Raw genomic sequence first — 23,021 nt, 5'->3', positions numbered from 1 at the left:
CACAGAATTTTTTGTAAACAAAAACATAATTTTAAAACAAACATGGTGGGTGACCATTGTGGACCACCAGGGCATGTAAAGCCGCCCTAACCCAACACAGACAGGCAGAGACACGAGTTGCCACACAACACACGTTTTATTTGCACAATCCACAGCACAAAGTAGCAGCACGCAATGCTCAGTCCCTCCTTTCTCTGTTTCTTAGCTGCCATGTGGTGCTGAGGTGTCACCCATTGCATGGCTGCACTCAGGTACTAATCTGGATCCTGAGTTGGTTTGTCGTGTGGTGGGTGTGGCAATGCACTGTATCAGTGCATGCTCCTAATCTCTCTGTCTCTCCACTCCTTTCCCAGCAAGCTTCTTCCTTCCTCCCGACTCTGGCGTCTCGAATGTAGTGAGGCAGCCCCTTTTATTCCAGGTGCTCCCAAATCTTCTTCCGGCAGCACTTCTGGGTGTGGCAGAAATGCTGCAACCAATGGCTCAGGAACTGTCCAGGTGCCCCAAGGCAGTGGCCACGGGCCCCAGCAAGGTTGAGCTTCTAAGCTCCAAACCTGTGGCCCTGCTGTGAGCCAGGAGGATTGCCCTCTAGTGTTCCAGGTGAGATATTGCCCTGAATATGCCCCATCCCCTGGTCCTTCCATCACAGGGGCGTCCCAGCCGCCAGTCCGTCTAGTTCGAATTAATGTGATGGTTTGTTTGATACTGTTCACCGAAAAATCTAAAAGAAAAATGTAAATTCCACCTTGTTCAAGAGAAAGAGGCTCCCTTTTTCACCTCCATGTTTATTTAAGTTATTTCATTCATCAATTGGTATCTACCATACAACAGAATCTGAAGTTGTAAATATCGAACATGTTTGATATTTACAATCTGAAATCGCATGTGAGTAAATCAAGAAGGTTAATATTAATTAATACATACCTCACACTAGATTATCTGGATGTGATGATTGTTTAAGAACTTGACATCAGGACACCTTGTCTGACTGTCAGAATGGCAGAATCCTGTAACGTCTGCCTAGTATTAGATTTTCTATTCTGCTCCTCTTCTCGATATCTGCAGACTTAATTAATGGTCACGCATTTATTATATTGTTTTCATTTTTATTATTTTATATTTTTATTAATTCTAGTTTTTGATTTAGCCTTGGAAATTACTCTGGTACTGCACTTCTTGTGCTCAACTTGAATTTTGCTTTCAATTATTTGATAACTTTGTACTTGTTCCAATTTCTGCTTTTGTACTATGAGTTACCTTGGATAAGGTCATCTGTTAAATAAAGACTAGTTAATAAATAAAACTGTTTTATGATTAGCATGTTTCTGTACTTTTAGATTTCCAGTTCTGTGAACTCTCAGAAAAATTTTGACACAATTATATACATTTAGAGTTATAATTTGTTTCTTTGCTTGTATTTTTCAGACATCAGAAGAGCTTGAGGATGCTTCTGATTTAGAGGAGGATTTTAAAAGTCGAAGCAGTACCAGCATTCAAACTGATGGAAAATCAGATAGGGTAGGATTTTCATTTTTATGTTTATTATTCTTTCTGTTCTTTAAGATGATTCATATTCAGTATTATGTTTAAACTGTTTATTAGTTTTGTTTAATGTTTCAAGCAATATACTCTCTTGACAGGAGGAACGTTGCAGGAGTCAAAACTGAACCAAAAGGTTATTGACTTTTGCTGCACCAGAAACCCTCCACTGTATGTCTGGTCACTATTCAGGAAGTGAATGTAGAGGTGGTGCACTGCTACAAGTACTTGGGGGATCAAAATCAATGACAGACTCTACTGTTCTCATAACACATAGAAACTGCATAAGAAAAGGCACAGCAGACTCTTTTTTCTTAGGTTTTCTTCAATGTGGTTAGTGACATTTACCTGTGTGATTTATTACACTGCGAGTGTGTTTGGCTGGTAACATCACTTCAAGAGAGGCCCATCAAATCAACAAGCTTATTAAAAGGCAGACACAGATAATGCACTCTTCACCCCCTGCATGTAGTAGAGGAAGAAGATGAAGACAAAACAGAGTGCCATTATGAACAATGCCGCACATCCTCTGTCTGACACACTAACTCTGAGGACTTTCAACCATCAAATTATTCAGCAGAAGTGTGTCAAGAAAGGCTCCTTTATTCCAACAGCAATCATACCTCACTAGAACCTCAGACAGCTGTTTTGCTTTATAGCAAAGTAAAAAGATTTCTTTCTTTTTGGTAATTCTAATATATATTTCAGGGGGGGTTGTTGTTGTTTGTTATAATATTTATTTACCGTATATACTTGCATATAAGTTGGGTCTTGAAACCAGAAAATTCGATCTTAAAATCAAACCCCAACTTATACGCCCGTTCAAAAATATGACCCTTCATCTTCTTGCCTCCTCCAATCTCGGATCAGTTTCTCAGGCACATCGAATTTTGTTGCAGCAGTGCAGTTACCAATTTCTTTCACCATGTTAACGACTTTTAATTTAAAACCAGCTTCATATTTTCTTCTGATGGAACGCTCCATCGTAGATAAGGGATGCTCTTGTGATAAAGCTGTATGAGGGTGTGAGATACAAAAAACACAAAACAGTGCAAACGTTGCTTCGGAATAGTTTGGGTATTACCGTGTGGTCATGTAGTCACAATGCATAGAAAAAAAGGCCGTGTGCTCCGTGGTTACTCTCTCAGGTGGGCATTAGCATATCATAATCTCTTGGACCAATAGCGTGAGTTTTCCGCATTTGACTCATACGACCGACATTATAAAATGCCGGAAATTATACAGTAAAATCAAGCCCCGACTTATCCATGGGAGAACTTAAACACGAGTATATATGGTATTTATTTATTATATGTATTCAGCTTCTGTAAATTTCTTCTCCCCCCACACCCTAACCCTAATCCTAACCCTAATTTTAAGGCAGAAAAGAAATTAAGAAAATTTCAAATCAATGTCGTGGGTTTTTTTTTAGGTGTTCGGCTCTACTGGCCTGACATATTGTTTTGTCATGAATCAATCCCCCCCACACCTATAATATCCCCCCATTTACCCTCTATCTGTTTACCTATTGTCATTTGTCAGGCTGTAATATCTTTCACTGACACCGATCACAGACAACCAGCCCAGGATTGATTATTAACCATAACTTTCTCCAGAGACCATAACCAGAGTGTTAAGTTCTAAGAAACAGGACTGTTTCAAGAAAAAAAAGTTCAATCAATCAGTCAGTTCAAAGACAAGCCTGTTTTTTTAGTTTTTTTTTTCTTGTGATTTTAATGAATTTGTTTTATTGTGTCATGATAGCAGCACTAGACCTTAGATGGTGATGGAAAGGGCTAAATTCTGTCATTTTATTTTGGACAGGGCTGGTCTTAATCAAGTTTGAGTGGTAAACAAACTATTTAGACAGATGACAGTAACTTTTTCATTTTGACTGGGAAGATGTCATTACAAATTTGATACTTCATTGAAATTTTGTCCAAAACAAATTTTAGAATTACAAATCTGTGGTATAATATATTGATATGGAGTTGGTGGAACTAATCAGGTTCATTATGGTCTGTCCTAAACCTAATACACACACACACACACAGAAACACACAAGCAGTCCCTTTTCACTTGAGCTATGTCTGCACAGCCTATCACTTCTCAGTACTCCTCATAGAGACTCACAGGCTTCAGCATGAACAACACATGGGTGGCCATGGATATAACCTAGGCCTAAAGGCTACCTTGAACCCTAAGAATAACCTAGATTGATACATCTACACAGATGTCTTCAACTATAAACCAGACTTAAAGGGTGACACACCTTGTCCCCAAGAATACCCTAGACCAGAGGTCTGCAACCTTTTCAAACAAAGAGCCTTTTTATCCTAAATGTTAGACCTAAGATTTACAAAGAGCTGCAGTGAGTAGAGAAGGGGGTTTGAGATACGATTTTTTAACACAATAAATATATATATATATATATGGGTATAAGGGTATATATACATTTAACACAAAAACAAAATGTCAAGGTCTTATAGGACATAAAGAAAAACAATTTAATAAGATTTCTGACACTGCATTTCCACAGAGTCATTTCATGTTCAGTGAGTAGAACATTAGAACAATTTAGACGAGATCAGACCATGTTAGCCCAACCAAGCTCGCCAGTCCTGTCCACTTATTTCTTCCAAAAAAACATCAAGTCGAGTTTTGAAAGTCCCTAAAGTCTTACTGTCTACCACACTACTTGGTAGCTTATGCCAAGTGTCTATGGCTCTCTGTGTAAAGAAAAACTTCCTAATGTTTGTGTGAAATTTACCCTGAACATGTTTCCAACTGTGGCCCCATGTTCTTGATGAACTCATTTTAAAATAACAGTCTTGATCCACTGGACTAATTCCCTTCATAATTTTAAGCACTTCAATCATGTCACTTCTTAATCTTCTTTTGCTTAAACTGAAAAACCTCAGCTCTTTTAATCTATTCTCATAATTCAACCTCCTGCTCTTCCCTGGACCTTTTCTAGTGCTGCTATGTCCTTTTTGTAGCCTGGAGACCAAAACTGCACACAGTACTTCAGATGAGGCCTCACCAGTGTGTTATAAAGCTTGGGCAGAAACTCCTTGGACTTCTTCTCAAAACACAGGGCACTATATAACCTGATGTTTTGTTAGCTTTCTTAATGGCTTCTGAACAATGTCTGGAAGTTGAGAGCTTAGAGTCCACTATGACTCCTAAATCCTTCTCATAAGGTGTATTCTCAATTTTCCGACCTCCCATTGTGTATTCCAACCTAACAACTTTACTTCCTATGTGTAATACTTTACATTTACTGACATTAAATTTCATCTGCCACAAATCTGCCCAAGCATGTATGCTTTCAAGAGGCAGGGCCTGTTAAAGCCCAATGCGGCACTTCCTGTGTGATTTTCGGCTATACAAAAATAAACTGTATTGTATTGTATTGTATTCAAGTTCTTCTGTAATGATATAACGGATTCCAAATTATCTGCTAATCCACCTATCTTGGTATCATCTGCAAACTTAACCAGCTTGTTACTTATATTCTTATCTAAATCATTTATATATATTAAAAATAGCAGCAGCCCAAGCACTGACCCCTGTGGAACACCACTCATAACATCAGCCAGTTCTAATAAGGTTCCTCACACCATCACCCTCTGCTTCCCATGTAGTTGGAAGTATTCAATTTTAAGTATGATTCCAAGCTTACATCTTAAAGCTGACTTCTTATCTTGCATTTGATATCATTTATGTTGGAGAACGTCTACTGACAAGAATAAGTGGACCTAAAAATCATCAAAATTCTGAACACTACTATTTTGATTTGACAATAATAGTCTGGAAGGCTGTTCCACATTTCAAAATCAGTTGGTCCTCCTTTCCACAGTTGGAAAGTTCTGTCCATTTGTAATTCATGGCTAAAGTCGCCGTTTCTCTTTTCCAAATTTTCTAGTTCCACTTGTAAAGATATAAATTTTGAAGACCGCAAACCTTTGCTTTTCAAATCTGTCAGTTGCAGTTCAAACTGAGCTCTGTCAACTTTTGGAAACAGCAAAAAAAAAATTTGATTAGCATTTGCCACAAGTGGTATTGTCAAGATCAAAAAAGTGGACTTCTCATCTCTGAAATCTTTGAAATGACCAGTAAATGAACTATGCATTTTTGCAATAGCTGCCAGAAAGAACTTGCTATCAATGACACTTCCAGTAGTTTCCAGATGGTTTTTTCATTTTTTGAAATGATACAGATTTCCACTTTTCAAGTCTCCTGCAAACAAAAGTAGTTTTGTTTGAAGAGTGTAACAAAGCTTTTATTTTTACCTGTCATTACTAGGTGGTCCATCTGTAGCAAGAGATACCAATTTACTGATGTCAATTTCCCTAACAGTTGAAAAATTCAAAATTGCTGCAGTGATATCATCACCTCGAGTTTGTCCTTAAAGAGGTATCAAAGCCAGTAATTCTTCATGGAGACCTTTATTGGAAACATACCATCCCAGAAGGCTAATTTGTGCGATTTCCTTCACATCACGACTCGTCACATGCCAAAGGAAATACAGATGACGATTTTATATCATTAATCTGTTCATCTGTCACATTCTTACTCATCTTAATGATTTTGCCGTGAACAGTATTTTGCAGTAATGGAATGTCTTTAATTTTTTAATAATATTGTAGCCACCTCCGTGTCAAAAAGAAAAGAAGAAAAAAGCAGATGGACGAAGTAAGGATCACAGAACAGTTTACTTGAACAGTAAAGAATAAAAAAAAACACAGGGTTGTAACAGCAAAAAAAAAAATGAACACCTTTGACTTTGAATTATTTACAATCTCCTATATTTCTCTCATAGTTTTGGTCCTCAGAGACACCATTAAAGAAAAGCAAAACAGAAAAAGAAAAACACTAACTTGGAAGCGCCACAACACCTTCCTTCTAGCCCCTTCTCCAACGAGCCTCCAACCCTCCTCCCGTCCCCTCTGTCCCTGGTACCACCCCCCCTTTCTGCATCAATTATACCCCCGCTGTCATCCTTCCCTCAATCGGACCCAACAGTCAATCCAATAACCTTCAGCCTGGCTGGGACGTTACAATATCTTCTTTATTTTTGTAGTCAGAGTAGAAATGTTTGGCCAAATTTTAAAAGCACTTTTTTACATATTCGCCAGCTGTGAAAGGATTTCTGTGCTTTGCAATCTACCGAGAAACCACAAAACTTGCCGATTGTTGCATATTTTGCTACAATTCTGTCACAGCTTTTTTTCTTTCTTTGAATGAATTTTGTGTGTTGCGCTTTGTTAAAAAGTGACATTCGAGATTTGATTTTTTGTTATTGAATAACTTTTCATTGCAAATTAGACATGTTAGAAGACTGATAGAGTTTTGCATCTCAGTTTTAAATCACTCAGACACGTAACAGCACAAGGGTGACTAATATTACAACATTGTTCAGTTCTATAGTGAAAGTCTTCACCCTCAAACTCCCAAACCCCCCCCCCCCCCCCCCCTTCTTGAGTTAAATTCATTCAGCTCTGCAGTCGTCTGCCCTTCACTCTTCACTTCTGTAACTGTGCTGAGCGAGCACTGCAAAATGTACTCATCAATCTGCACTTACAGTGCATCTGGAAAGTATTCACAGCACATCACTTTTTCCACATTTTGTTATGTTACAGCCTTATTCCAAAATGGATTAAATTCATTTTTTTCCCTCAGAATTCTACACACAACACCCCATAATGACAATGTGAAAAAAGTTTACTTGAGGTTTTTTGCAAATTTATTAAAAATAAAAAAGCTGAGAAATCACATGTACATAAGTATTCACAGCTCAATACTTTGTCGATGCACCTTTGGCAGCAATTACAGCCTCAAATCTTTTTAAATATGATGCCACAAGCTTGGCACACCTATCCTTGGCCATTTTCGCCCATTCCTCTTTGCAGCACCTTTCAAGCTCTATCAGGTTGGATGTGCGTCGGTGCACAGCCATTTCAAGATCTCTCCAGAGATGTTCAATTGGATTCAAGTCTGGGCTCTGGCTGGGCCACTCAAGGACATTCACAGAGTTGTCCTGAAGCCACTCCTTAGATACCTTGGCTGTGTGCTTAGGGTCGTTGTCCTGCTGAAAGATGAACCGTCACCCCAGTCTGAGGTCAAGAGCGCTCTGGAGCAGATTTTCATCCAGGATGTCTCTGTACATTGTAGCAGTCATCTTTCTCTTTATCCTGACTAGTCTCCCAGTCCCTGCCGCTGAAAAACATCCCGACAGCATGATGCTGCCACCACCATGCTTCACTGTAAGGATGGTATTGGTCTGGTGATGAGCGGTGCCTGGTTTCCTCCAAACGTGATGCCTGGCATTCACACCAAAGAGTTCAATCTTTGTCTCATCAGACTAGAGAATTTTCTTTCTCATGGTCTGAGAGTCCTTCAGGTGCCTTTTGGCAAACTCCAGGTGGGCTGCCATGTGCCTTTTACTAAGGAGTGGCTTCCGTCTGGCCTCTCTACCATACAGGCCTGATTGGTGGATTGCTGCAGAGATGGTTGTCCTTCTGGAAGGTTCTCCTCTCTCCACAGAGGACCTCTGGAGCTCTGACAGAGTGACCATCGGGTTCTTGGTCACCTCCCTGACTAAGGGCCCTTCTCCCCCGATTGCTCAGTTTAGATGGCCGGCCAGCTCTAGGAAGAGTCCTGGTGGTTTTCGAACTTCTTCCACTTACGGATGATGGAGGCCACTGTGCTCATTGGGACCTTCAAAGCAGCAGAAATTTTTCTGTAACCTTCCCCAGATTTGTGCCTCGAGACAATCCTGTCTCAGATGTCTACAGACAATTCCTTTAACTTCATTATATGGTTTGTGCTCTGACATGAACTGTCAACTGTGGGACCTTATATAGACAAGTGTATGCCTTTCCAAATCATGTCCAATCAACTGAATTTACCACAGGTGGACTCCAATTAAGCTGCAGAAACATCTCAAGGATGATCAGGGGAAACAGGATGCACCTGAGCTCAATTTTGAGCTTCATGGCAAAGGCTGTGAATACTTATGTACATGTGCTTTCTCAGTTTTTTTTATTTTTAATAAATTTGCAAAAACCTCAAGTAAACTTTTTTAACATTGTCGTTATGGAGTGTTGTGTTTAGAATTCTGAGGAAAAAAATGAATTTAATCCATTTTGGAATAAGTCTGTAACATAACAAAATGTGGAAAAAGTGATGCGCTGTGAAAACTTTACGGATTCACTGTAGCTGTAAATAGTAAATAGGAGAAAATTTCATAATGTTCACAAAGACCTGGGAAGGCATGGTGACAAATTACCACAAAAAGCATATGAAAGAATTTGGAATCCCAATAAACATTGAATCCTACATCCAATCTTGGGTACTGAAGAAAACTCTGGAGAGCATATGATTGAGCTGATGACGTAATCTCATCAAATAGAATGAAGGAAGGAATGAGGAAGATGTAGATGATGCAGTTAAGAAGTTAAATGCATCATATAACTAAAGAAATATCTAAATGAAAAATAATAACATTAACCCATAAACAAATTATTTACCTTTACAAACGTATTATCAAATAATATATTAAGACATGAAAATGTGAATGTGTCTATTGTTCCGAGAGGAGCCACAGCCATACAGTCAAACAGCCGCATGTGGCTAGGAAGTCTCTGGTTGCCATCCCTTGCCCATGAAACATTGAGGCTAATACACCTTAGGTCAGGGGTGCCCAATGCTTCAATCGCGATCGACCGGTAGATCGCAAAGGTTGTGCAGGTAGATCGTGTTGCATTCAAAAAAAATTTTTTTTAAACGTTAGTCTATCATATATCCTCCCTATAGCATTTGCCACTTGATAGACATACAGGGCGGCCAGTTTGAGATCTCTTTTCTTCTAAAACACTGGTCATCCCGCACGCACAATCAAAGGCGCGAGCTACTGCAAAACTCCGGCTGTGATCTAGTTAGCCTTCCAATTTATATTGACTAAAGAATGGATTTTAAAAAAAATTGTTTGGGGAGGGTATGGGCTGGATGTGGAATTGGAAGAGAATGTTTTTTCTCACACTGTCACAATTGAAGTGCGTTTGTCTGATCTGTCAATCTATCATTGCTATTCCAAAGAAGGAAAATGTGGAAAGGCACTTTCGAACTGTTCATAAAAACTACGAAACTGACTTCCTTCTGAAAAGCGATCTGAGAAAGAGAAAGGAGGGGGAACTAAAATTGCAGTTAATCGGACAGCCGTCATTTCTCACTCAGCTGAATTCAAAAGAAAAGGCAGACACACCGAAGCATGACTGCTAGACTTGGCATTTTTTTTCTGATCTGACCAACATGTTGAATGAGCTTAATTTACAGCTGCAAGGAAAAGAGAACTCCATTGTCAATATGATTAGCTCAGTTAATGCTTTGAAATGAAAAATGCAACATCTGTCCTCAAAGCTGCAGCGCCTTGATTTGGGGAACATCGAAACCTCGTGTCAGAGCTGGAGACGAAATGGAAGGCGTGTGCGCAACAGCACAGAAAATTGCCTGTCAAACTTTGACAGACGGTTTCAAGACTCAGCTTCACTTGAACCAATCGCTACATTTAAGTGCTATCCATTTAGGGAGGATGTTGAGGGTGATTCACCCACATCAAAAATTGCAACACTTTCACCTAAAACTCCTCTACAGTGGAGGATGAGATTTTGACACTACAGGATGACATTCAGCTGAAGTCTGGGGCTCTTGGACAGTTTTGGAACTTACTCACAGAGGAAGTGTACCCAAACATGAGGAAATGTGCCACCTCCTTGACTGCATTATTCCGCTCTGCTTATTTATGCGAGTCAGCCTTTTCCCACATGAAGATTATTAAATCCAAATACTGTAGTGACCATAAATGTATTGAATTGTTATTGTGCCATAAGGGTTATTCAGTTATGCAAGGTACGACAACATATATTTTATGAATAAAGTATACTCAATATATATATATATATATATATATATATATATATATATATATATATACAGTATATATATATATATTGTGACAGATAAGGGCGCTCTCACTCCCTTGAACCCTCAGACCAGACGTCAGACACCAGATAAAAGTCCAGAATGACTTTATTAATAATAATAATGTGCACAAAGCACCCTCCACTTCACAATACTCAATAATAAACAATAATCAATACTCCTCCACTCTCCCAGACGCGTTGCCACCCTTCCACCCAGCTAAGCTCATCTTCTGGGGTTTCCCATAGTCCTTTTATAGTCCTTAACCCGGAAGTGTTATCAATCCCTCAGTCCAAGTGATCTCCTGTCACTTCCTGGTCAGATAAAAACTCTTCTTTTTCATCAGCCCGGAAGTATATCATTTCTTCCGTTTCCGCGATTGTGAATTACTTCCGGGCTATATGGAAAGTATAAGTCCCTGGGCCTTCCTGCGGCGTCCTCCAGTGGACCCCATGGTATCCAGCAAGGCTGTGATGACAGACTCCACGTTCCATGATGCCTTGCTGTAATTCCAGGCCCTTTCATGTTGCAGGGATGGCTCCATCTGGCGGCATGAGGGTATTGGCCAGGATGAACGGCCGGCCATATATCACAATATATACATATATATATATATATATATATTATATATATATATATATATATATATATATATATATATATATATATATATATATACTAGCAAAATACCCGCGCTTCGCAGCGGAGAAGTAGTGTGTTAAAGAGGTTATGAAAAAAAAAGGAAACATTTTAAAAATAACGTAACATGATTGTCAATGTAATTGTGTTGTCATTGTTATAACTGTTGCTGTCTTTTATATATATATATATATATATATATATATATATTATATATATAATATACACACACACATAAACATTTATATACATATACATATATATACATATCTACATATACACATCTACATATATATACACACATACATAAAACACACACATAAGACTTACTGAGTGAAACGGGCTTTCATTGACAATCATGTTACGTTATTTTTAAAATGTTTCCTTTTTTTTTTGATAACCTCTTTAACACACTACTTCTCCGCTGCGAAGCGCGGGGTATTTTGCTAGTATATTATATATATATATATATACATATACACACATACATGCAGTTTTAATAACACAGAAATCAATATAAACATTAACATCATTATCATATGAGAATATGAAGTAATATATAAGAAGCACTTTTCATATAAATATAAATTATTAAACAGTAAAATCTTCTTCTGTAATTTGCTACCGTGGCAATTTGTGTGTCTGTCCAGGATTTTAAATGACCTGTAGCTCGCAAACCGTTTCACCTATACACTTGAAATGTGGTACACATATAGTACGTCACGTCTACTATCGCTTTATGGGTGATGATTGTTTTACTCTTTTTATGTTTATTTTATTTTATTGTAGAATCAACTCCTATCTGCGCACAGCAGGGCAGCCGTGGGCGGATGCGTATGGTGTATTCACTCCATGTTATCGTGCATTGCGCTGTCAGTGGTATTTTGATAAAAGAATTTGAACAACATATAAGAAGCGTATAAATTATTAAACAGTAAAACATTAACATTTAAGAAGTAAAGTTACATTAAGTACTACTGCAGTGCCTTCGGGTATACCTCATTTTTTGTTTGCCCATTACATGCTTAAATGTATACATTTTTTGGTGCACCTACCCGAGAACACGCGACATATAACCGAGCGTGGGAGAAGCATGGATTTTAAACACGCGTTGAGTTCATCTGCTGGTCTCCCTCGTGGAATAACTGGTAATGTTTGAGTAAAATGTACAGCGAGTAAAACGACATTACCTCCTATTTTTGTTTTTACGATCTCTGAGATCTTCCTTTTTTCGGTTCAAGGCTTCATAAGCTCTTTTATGTTGTATGGTGTACTTATCCCAAACCATCATCTTTGAATGTTGCAAGACTTTCGCCTTGTATGTAGATCGGGGTAATTACATTCATTGCATTCCTAGTCTGAATCACAATCTGATTGTATGGGTGGTTACCTGCCAGTGTAGGGTTGCCACCCGTCCTTTAAAATACGGAATCGTGCCGCGTTTGAGAATGAAATTGTGCGTCCCGTTTTGAATCAATACTGGACGGGATTTATCCCGTATTTTTTTTATCATTTTTTTTTTAAAGCAGCATCTCATGCAAATCATCCCACACGCATTTTATGAAGATGCCTCCTTTCCTACTTTTGATTGGGTAATACTTGATGTCATCGTTAGTTTGATTGGTGTTTTTAACTGTCCAGTGAGGAGGGCGTGTCTTTTAAGTACAGTCTGCAAAGTGTTGGCACTGAGATGTGGCATCAGCACCATAGTTGAAGCCCCTAACGTTGCGGTCAGCAAGTCGGCTAACATCCGCCATGTGCCGTCTTTCAGTTGAGAGAAGCAGATCATAGAATGGTTGAAACTGTTGCCCCTAACGTTGTGCCACGGCGTGTGGTTCGTTTATACCTCGTGTCTTCTCATTAAACTTTTATCTCGCGAATATGTTATCGCAATCCGCAGCGGGAGCGTTTCTATAAACTTAATTTAAACTTACGTTTTACACCGTGCTTTGTTTCCCTTATGAACATGCTTGTATGCTTAACTCGCTCCGTTCTCAATTGTTTAATTTTTTTTGCTCTTCGCTGTTTGCGGCTGTTCCTCATTTCCCCCCTACTTCGTTCTTTTATCTTGCGAAAATGTTATTGCAATCCTTAACGGGAGCGTTTCAATAAACTGATTGAAAATAGTTTTGCATTTACCTTTTTAGTAAAAGGCGAGCTTTTAAGCCTGAGAAATCACCCCGTAAATGCACACGTTTAATTGGACATGTGTTAATATGTATGGTTAAATAATAATAATAATTCATTACTTACACAGTATTAAAAGACAGTGAACAACGTCAGTTACCTTTCTTCCCGCGTTTGATAAAAGGTGAGCTTTTAAGCCTGAGAAATCACCCCGTAAATGCACACGTTTAATTGCACATGTGTTAATATGTATGCTTACACAGTATTAAAAGACAGTCAAAAATTAACGTCATTTACCTTCGTTCCCGCGTGTGACTCGTGCTGTAAATGTCTTCCTTGTTTTTAGTTCACGTGATTACGTAGGAGGCGTGATGACGCGATACATGACTCCGCCTCCTCCATTACAGTGTATGGACAAAAAATATGTTCCAGTTATGACCATTACGCTTTGAATTTCGAAATGAAACCTGCCTAACTTTTGTAAGTAAGCTGTAAGGAATGAGCCTGCCAAATTTCAGCCTTCCACCTACACGGGAAGTTGGAGAATTAGTGATGAGTGAGTCAGTCAGTCAGTGAGTGAGTGAGTGAGTGAGTGAGTGAGTCAGTCAGTCAGTCAGTGAGGGCTTTGCCTTTTATTATTATAGATATATATATATATATATATATTATATATATATATATATATATATATGTAGCATTTTTAATGTAGGTAGATCATTTCGACCTGGTCATTTTAAAACTAGCTCGCAAGCCGAAAAAGTGTGGGCACCCCTGCCTTAGGCAACAGCACGTACAAACCAATGAGGCATTACTGCCACCATGCTGTCCTCTATTAAATCTTCCATTAGCCTGCTAACTTTGTGAAAAAGAAAGCAGCATCTCCTCACATCAGGTGCCCTCTATTGACTTTGTTAGTTCAATCACTCAAGATGTATAAAGTATAGAAATGTATTAACCCTTTTGGCCCCGACATCCTATTACTAGTACATATATACAGTGTGCAGCCGTTTTTGTAAAGCACAGGTATGTTTGCAGTCGTTTGAACTGGGCATGAGACTGGCATACAGTTCGTGAAACAAGTATTATTGAAGTATTTGGCAGCTATTGTTTTTTCAATTTTGAGCTTCCTAGACACCTCGAAGGTAGAATATCTTACAAAATTATTTTTCCCATTAAAACAGAAAGTCCAGGGCCAAAAGGGTTAAAAATAAGAATAATGCTAAAATATAAATAAATAGCAAAGTCTGGATGTAAAGCTTTAAAAAAATATATATAGTTGCTTCAAAGTCAAAAAGCTTAAACAATACTGTTAGCCTATCAGCAGGAAATGCTACCAAGTTTAACCAGGAGAGAAAACACAAAACAAGCAGAGAGTCGAAACCTAATGTCAGTCCTATCGTTCAATCAAAACCGAAGAATCGTAGTAAGGAATCTGAAAACAAAAGTCAAAAACTGAGAAATCTCATTGGTGATAATGAATACACACATAAAGGATATTTTTTGTTATTAATTGGCTTCTGTTTTTTTACTTTCACTGTCTTTTCTGGTTCTGCTTCTGGAACTTCATAATGTTATACAAAGATAAATTGGTCAGCTTCTCTTGTGATGGATGGCTTTGTCCAAGCACTTGGATCAGTAGCATCCTTAGCGTTACATTTTTTCTTAAAAAACATGTAAAAGCATTACATTTTGTGACTTGAAAAATTACATTTTTTATTAAATCTCATCTTTCTACTGTAAAATGTGTAAAATCCTAAAAGTAAAAAATCAGAAGTGTAGAAAGTATAATAATGATAAAAAGAATAATAATGATGATGATGAATAAGAATCATAATAATATGAATAGCACACTGCACATGTGCGAGTGACACGACATTTCACTTTCGGTTTCACTGACCGTTTCAATTCCACTGCCTGAAGACAGATTCACTTCGTCATCACTGCTGATGAGAGGCGTTTCTTATGAGACACCATTATGAGGTTAGGAGGAGTTGCGTCTACACCGTTTGCCAGGTAACACTCAGGCCAGTCGTTTATGCAAGACACGCTTATACTGTTTTTCCCGGGCCATATATGAGACGTGTCTATACTGTTGCCCAAGTGACACTCGGATCTAATGCTAAGGAGATTAAAGTATGTACAAACACTTCATGTTGTCAAAGGTATTTATTTCTTGTATCTCCAGTGCCCTTGCAAAAAAAGAGATACACCATCTGAAATTTAAGTTATAGGCTGGTTATGAGTTACACGCTTTGATAGCATAAAAAGGAAAATATACAAAAAAAGAACAGAACAAGAAATGAGACAATCAGAGATATAAAAAATGTTGGAGAGATATTTAAGAAAGTACTACTGCTTGCTTCACTCACCAACTCCCCCGGCCACCAGCCACTTTGCATCTCCACTACTTGCGTATGTGGATTTAATTTTCACCAAACAACAAATCTTTGAATTCTCGCAAATAGGCCTCTTCATTGGGAAGAAACACTACTTATCCCTGATGGCAACACGAATTAGACGATCTACAAGTCTCCGACTTAAAGTTGAAATCTGAACAATATATTCGATCTCTTTTCGTTGTTCCGTTATTTCATCAAGTAATAATTTCCATTTGTTTGCGCTAATGTGATCTTTACTCTCATTTTATTGAGACTTTCGAATTTTAGTACTTTCATTATCTGTAACCTGCTCTGCATGTGTATCGCTCCAACATTTTTGAATTCTTTATGATGTTCTACTTTGTCATCTACTCTACTGTCTTTAATTTCCACCCCCAGGCGTGGTTAAATTTCTTGGCACAAAGTCTCATCTCTCAAGACATGAAAGTATTTCTCTGAATAGGTCACGCCTCGTCTCATACTAAAAGGTCTTGTCTCATCCCAGGATTTTTTTTATTATAATAGAGAGACAGGAAAGTAGATTGAAGTGGTATGGACACGTGATCAGAAAGACAATGAATATGTAGACAAAAGTGATGGGAATGGAAGTATATGAGAAGTGAAAAGGAGGGAGGCCAAACGGAGGTAGGAGGATAAAGTAAAAGCAGATCTGAAGTAAAAGGGCTTGACTGGCGAGGAGGTGAAGGACCGAAGTGTATGGAGAAGGGTAACAGAAGTGAGAAAACATGGAAGAGGATGAAAGAAGTAAAAGATACATAGAGTTCAGAGAAAAACAGACAGCATTCTCACAGTGTTCCTCACAGCAGAGTGCTGCTCTGTGTAAAACAAACCCACAGAGTTCATTGACAGGTCACTGCCATCTATCTGAGAAAAACAAGGTAAATTGCAGCTTGCTTTTAATACAGTGCCTGCAGTCCTAAAATGATGACTGTCCACTCCACAATAGTACATAACTACAGTTCAGAAAAAGTTTCTGACCAAATTCACTTTGAAAAATATCAGATAATACAGAGAGTCAGGCAAATCCTCGTTCATAACGCTATTTCTCTATTGTCAGACTTGGATGTCTGACACTAAGCTAGCAGAAACATGCCCAGAATTTTGTTATTTAGTTTCTCTTAAATGATATTTTTATTATTATTGTTCAAATAATGAGTTGTGGCAGTCATGTTTTCCTGTATCACTTGCTGTATTTTGTCTTCCTCAGGCAAAAATGACACAGCTGTCTGACTCTGAAAAGGAAAAGATTGCCGAGGAAGTTGCAGATTTTAAAAAAGTAAAGAGCAAGCTGGATGCTGAGATTGGAATCTGGGATGATACTAGCAATGACATTATTATTCTTGCAAAGAAAATGTGCATGATAATGATGGAAATGACAGATTTCACAAGGTAATTACTAAATGACGATAAGCATATGTTTCAAATTCTGATATTTATAGTGCTTTGACTGTCTGATGTTATTTGAAATTGTTATTTTTAAGAAAACGCAGTAACAGAAAACATTTACAGTATGTGTCTAATTAGAATGAGTGATGGTGTATTAGTTTGGAGAGATACATTCCTCTGTCTTGTTTATTTCATTCATGACTATAATTTTATTTTTTCACATCTTTAACAAGCAAATTAATTATAAACCCAGACATTTTTAAACAATTATCTTACTCTGTTATTTAGACATCAGTATTAGCCAACTGCCTGAAGTAATTCGTTAATACTATATGTAAAATATTAAGGCAAAATGACATACAGTGCAGTGTGAATAAGCTTGGAGAGTACAGTAAGTGGGTTTGAAATACAGACACATGCAGCCTGAGCTATAATATCAAATAATTCACGTCTTTCTATAGGGAATGCAAATAAGTTTGTCTTAACCACAGTTAAACAATTAAATAAATATGCCATGACAAGTGTTAAAACTAACTGTCACATCTAATTATATGCTGGAAGTTGATCACAGACTTTTTTGTGCATAACCGGCTATATGAACAGACTAAAATAATCAAAATCAGAAACATTCAGTTATAGTTATTTCAATAAGGTAGGCTTGCTATAACACACCATTCTAAGATATATAAGCACTCATATCATATCTGAAATTTGGTCATTTGACGTGCCCTACTCATTAGCAGCTTGTTGTACTAAGGAACATTAATTAAGGCAGTGTGCTGCTTTAATGCAAAGAATTATAAATTAAGCAGGAAAGAAGCGAGCTGTGTTTGGGGCTCATAATATTGGTCATAGAAGAACATGGAAAGGTGTGGGGAACAGGACAATGGTGAATGTTTGTGTATGGTGTAGAGATGACATGGGTGGTAGGCACAATTGATCAAAAAATCAGTATGGAATGGTCCATACAGTACTTACATGCAAATTACACTTCAATGATAACGGAGGAAATGATTCAATCCAAGATTTTATCATCCGATACAACTGACTATATTGTACAATAATATAGAATCAAGTACATTATCTTATGTAATATTTATTACGTACCCAAATGCATGTTGAGTAAAATGAACAACTTTAAATAATATTTAATTTGAAACTAAACACATTGGATCAAATGAAGTAAACAAGCTGCATAGACAGACAGATTGGTACTTGAGTGATTTAATGCGTCTGTCCACATTGAGCTTTACAGGTCTACAGTAGGCTTGTGTGTGTGTGTGTATGTGTGTTCATTTGTTTTTCTTCATCAACCAGGATTAAGTCCGGTAGAGCAAACTTGTTTTCAGACATCATTACTTATACATTTTTCTGAGTGTGTGCATGCATTTAGTGATAATAATAATTCTTTGCATTTATATAGTGTTTTTCTCACTAATCAAAGCACTTTTCTCAGTGACTGGGGAGCCACCTCCACTAATATGCTGCATTCACCTGGATCATGTGACAGCAGCCATTTTGCATCTGAATGCTTTCCACACAGAGATACTGTAGAGACGGGGAATGATTAGGGGGCCAGAATGACTAGGCTATGGTGGGTTTTAGGACTCATCCAAAGGATGGCACCATTTTTACTGCACAGTGTCCCCATCACTGCACTGGAGCATTGAGATCCACATTCAGACCAGAGGATAAGCACCCTCTGCTGGCCTCGGAAACACCTCTTCCAGCAGCAACCCAAGCTTTTCCTGGGTGCTCTCCCATCCAAGTGTTGGCCCAGCCTGAGCATGCTTAGCATCAGATGGATAAGCTGTTGTGAAATGCATGTGTTATGGGTGTCATGGAACTTGTGTATGCTAAACTCCTCCAAATGATTGTCCATACAGCTCCAAAAATCATTGAGCTTGATCTTCCATAGCTTCATACCATCTACTCCTCCAGATATCTGAGGAGAGCTGAATCTATCGTCTCTGATTAAAACCATCTAGCTTTCACTTCTGCCTTCTGGGAAGCACTACAAAGAGCCTCACCACTCGCTGCATATACTTCAGTAACAGCTTCTTCTCCAGGCCATAAGGACACTGAACTCTCAGTAACCTGATCATACCTACCCTGCACTGTGTGCTGTACCCTCCTGCAGGTTTATGTGTAACTGTGCTGTACATTACTTTTCTTTTTTATGTTTATCATATTTATTTATTAATCTTCTGCTGCTCTTATTTATTTATGCTATTTATTTATTACATCACTGCAACTTTGGCACAAGAATCTCGCTATGCTCTTGCAGTGTATGTGACACTAAAAATCTCTAATTTCTAATCTCTGATCTTGCATTACTACTATTTAAGATTTTATTATGTACTTTAATATGGTGGCACAGTCGTAGCGCTGCTACCTCGCGGTTAGGAGACCTGGGTTCGCTTCCCGGGCCCTCCCTGCGTGGAGTTTGCATGTTCTCCCTGTGTCTGCGTGGGTTTCCTCCGGGCGCTCCGGTTTCCTCCCACAGTCCAAAGACATGCAGATTAGGTGGATTGACGATTCTAAACTGGCCCTAGTGTGTGCTTGGTGTGTGGGTGTGTTTGTGTGTGTCCTGCGGTGGGTTGGCACCCTGCCCAGGATTGGGTCCTCCTGCCTTGTGCCCTGTGTTGGCTGGGATTGGCTCCAGCAGACCCCCGTGACCCTGTGTTTGGATTCAGTGTGTTGGAAAATGGATGTTTAACTTTTTTTTATATTTTATATTTTTGAGTAGTGAGTGATGGTGATGGCTGTTTGTTTTCAAAATAAAAAGAAGGACGGTTTTTATAACCGCAAAGGGGTGGGCAACTTCATATTAATGCCCATGATTTTGGAATGAGATGTCTAAGAAACTCATAAATGTGTGATTGTCAGGGATCCACAAACATTTGGCATTATAGTCTCTCAAAAGTGCAAGCCTTCTTTTCAGGAATCTCAGTTTCTCAGGAGCATATACTGCTGTTTAGTTAAACATACTAGTTCAATATTCATAACTAGTCATTTAGCCCGTTACAATAACGGGCGCTAGAACAGTAGTGCATAAACATTAGTAGAAACAGTCTATATTAAATGGCAAGGGACTTTGACCTCATTCTTTTTGTTTGTCGTATTTTTCTTTCTTTCAGCCTTTCTTTTGTTGATGTTTACTTGCTGAGCTGACCGTTCTTCGTGGGCTGCTGCCGTGTATTGTGTGTCTTTAATTTTCTGTGACAGTAATACTGTCTTGTACGTCCGCTGGCTTGTACATCCGTAATATACATTTAATCTCCTCTGACAGTAATACTGGCTTGTATGTGGCTGTAATATGCGTCACTGTATTGTGTACCTTTAATTTCCTCTCGCAGTAATACTTGTTTGTATTTCCGTAAAACGCCTGTAACTTTCTCTGACAGTAATATTGCGCGTCGCACCGTGCCCCGCGCATGCGCACTTCACCAGAAGTCACACACACACGGACACCTGGACGCACACAGGGATTTTATTAAAGAGGATTATCTTTTATACATATATTTTTCTAGTGAATAATTAACTAAAATATTTTTAGAGACAGAATGCTTTATTTTTCAACTTGCTATAATATGAAACAATTACCTTTGCTAAGTGTATTTAATTCAAAATATAATTTACTGAAGAACATACCTATAGCAGTTAGTTATCATTATCACATGTATTCTTCTGCTTTTAATTTTCCAAGAAAAGAGTATAGTACAGAACAATTGAACATACGTTGTACAAAAAAATGAAAAAATGTATTATTTCAAATTCAATGCCAGCAACAAACCATCTGAAGAGCAATGAAATGAAATTTGGTAACCCAGTGAGTTGTCATTCAAGATAACTGAGACATTGAGATGGTTAGCCGAGGCCCAGCATGCTTACCTTTATTAAAAACCTTAGTACATTCCTGACAAACTCTAAAGAAGCTTTATTCAGTTTTTTAAACAGAACATTTAATCTTTTAATTAAACTTAAATAGTGCCATACTGTGTTACAATGGGTGGCAAGATATTTTTCCACTTGAGTAAAACAAGGTGATGAATAAGCAAAGCAGCAGAAGATGACACTGAAGACTTCACTATGTAATATTTTCCCATCCAGTGATACTCTAATCACTGCTTAGTGAGCTAATAGTAATAGTGTTTCAAACACTATCTAAAAATTATGTTCTATTTTCATGGCTTTTCTTACAGTATTTGCATTTTTGAAATTGATTCTGGTTTATTGTCTCTTATTCCGTTTCAAAGCTTTGTATATCCTATATTTGCCTTTACTTAGTGTTTTATGTGGATATTATTTATATTTAATGTTGTATTTGCCCTGTTGTTCTTTCTGAATTTCTGTTTTCTTGAGCTTGGAAAAGGTGCTATATAAATAAAATATATTATTATTATAACACATAAGCTTTTATTTTTTTTTTTTACTCCAATGTAGTTGAGTGAGGCATGTGCCTGATAATATCACTCAAAATTAGGGTCTTGGTGTGGGTACAGTTTACATAACCTAAATCAAGATATTCACGAGAAGTGCATAACTTATACTTTTAGTATACCATTCTTTGCACAGAATAATGATGAATGTATCTTGGCAATGCTTGATTTCCATTCTTAATCTGAATGTTTTATTCAGAGATCTGTTTCCCATTGTTACTTTAAATCATCTAAGAGGTCGCCTTTTGACAGAACATGATAGAGTGTAGAAATACTGATAATGTATTCATTACTGCAAAAATAATATAGCTCTTATCACAGGAGGATTAAGTACATCTGGCAGGTGTCTGGTACGAAGAATTCCACCAATTCTGGAGGCAGATGAAATCTGAGACATAGATGATTGATGGATACAAACAATTTATCAATATAGAAATCATTAAGGCTCCCAATACCAAGAATCTGTCATGTTTTCATTCATTTGCAAATTAATGATCGTTAGAAAAATGTTCATGCAAAGGTGTAACAGATACCGAAGTCTTGGACTACCATATGTCTACCATATTTTAGGCCACTGTTCAGCCACTGGATTCCTGCTAAATTGCCTTTAGTTGTTACGTTTTAGCCAAGGTCCCGTCTATAACTTTTCATTGTCTTTGTCATTGATTTTTCAGTTTGAATCATTTATGAATACTTCTATTAATATTGTCCTGTTAATTTATTAGTCTTTACATGTATTATTATTTTATTTCATGGATTATTATGTTTTTATGTATTATAATTTTATTATGTTTAGAATTGTTTATGCACTGTTTCTTTAAATGTCTTTATATTTTCTTTGTTTTGGGAATGGAACCCTAAGAGGATTAACCATCCCTTGCATCACTACTAGTGACCTGTACCCAGCATCATAAAAGGAAGGCTGGGAAGTGGAATCCCTTTGCGATTCCCTGAAGGTGCTTTGCTAGAGTTTGCCGTTATGAAAATGTTGTATTGCGTCAGCTTCTATCTGTTGTAGTTACAGTGTAGTTTTCAAATCATATTTACTTTTTAGTTTACCCTCATAATTCATGGCTGTTGTTATTTTCATTAAATGTTGGGTTTTTTTTACTCTTTATTCTTTTGTCTCAGGATTATGATTTAGTGTATTGTATTGAGTCTGGCCTCTTTTTCTTTTTGCCACTATTGCTCATTTGATCATTTTGTTATATATATTTTTTTGTTTTTGTAAGTAAAACCTCTCTTTATAAATATTCTTTTATCGTCAGTCTCTTTACAGGTAAGGGGTTTATGGTAATTCCATCCCTTGTGAAGCATTTTAGTTGCTAAATAAGATGTTACTATGACATTCATTCTACACTTACAGTATGTGGCCTATGGCTAAAAACTTGATTTCCTACTATGGTTGTATGTATCCAAAGAATTTTTAGAAGGGCTGCATTCTTTTATAGAAATGTAGTTTCTAGAATGCACATTAATACAGGAAATGTATTAACATCTGTCGGCT

At 37.6% G+C, this 23,021-nt stretch overlaps 1 protein-coding gene across 1 annotated transcript in view; it reads left to right on the top strand.

The window, feature by feature from the left end:
- LOC114645628 (catenin alpha-3-like) overlaps positions 1–23,021 on the top strand; it is a 1,052,567-nt gene that overhangs the window by 939,091 nt on the left and 90,455 nt on the right. Inside the window, exons 7-8 of the mRNA XM_028793457.2 lie at positions 1,423–1,515; positions 16,894–17,075. Of these exons, the coding sequence (XP_028649290.2) occupies positions 1,423–1,515; positions 16,894–17,075 (275 nt within the window). The remainder of the gene's footprint in view (positions 1–1,422; positions 1,516–16,893; positions 17,076–23,021) is intronic.

The sequence above is a fragment of the Erpetoichthys calabaricus genome, chromosome 2 (assembly GCF_900747795.2).
Source record: "Erpetoichthys calabaricus chromosome 2, fErpCal1.3, whole genome shotgun sequence".
Lineage (NCBI taxonomy): Eukaryota > Metazoa > Chordata > Cladistia > Polypteriformes > Polypteridae > Erpetoichthys > Erpetoichthys calabaricus.
Note: the sequence above shows the minus strand (reverse complement) of the source record. Positions and strands in the feature narration are given on the sequence as shown.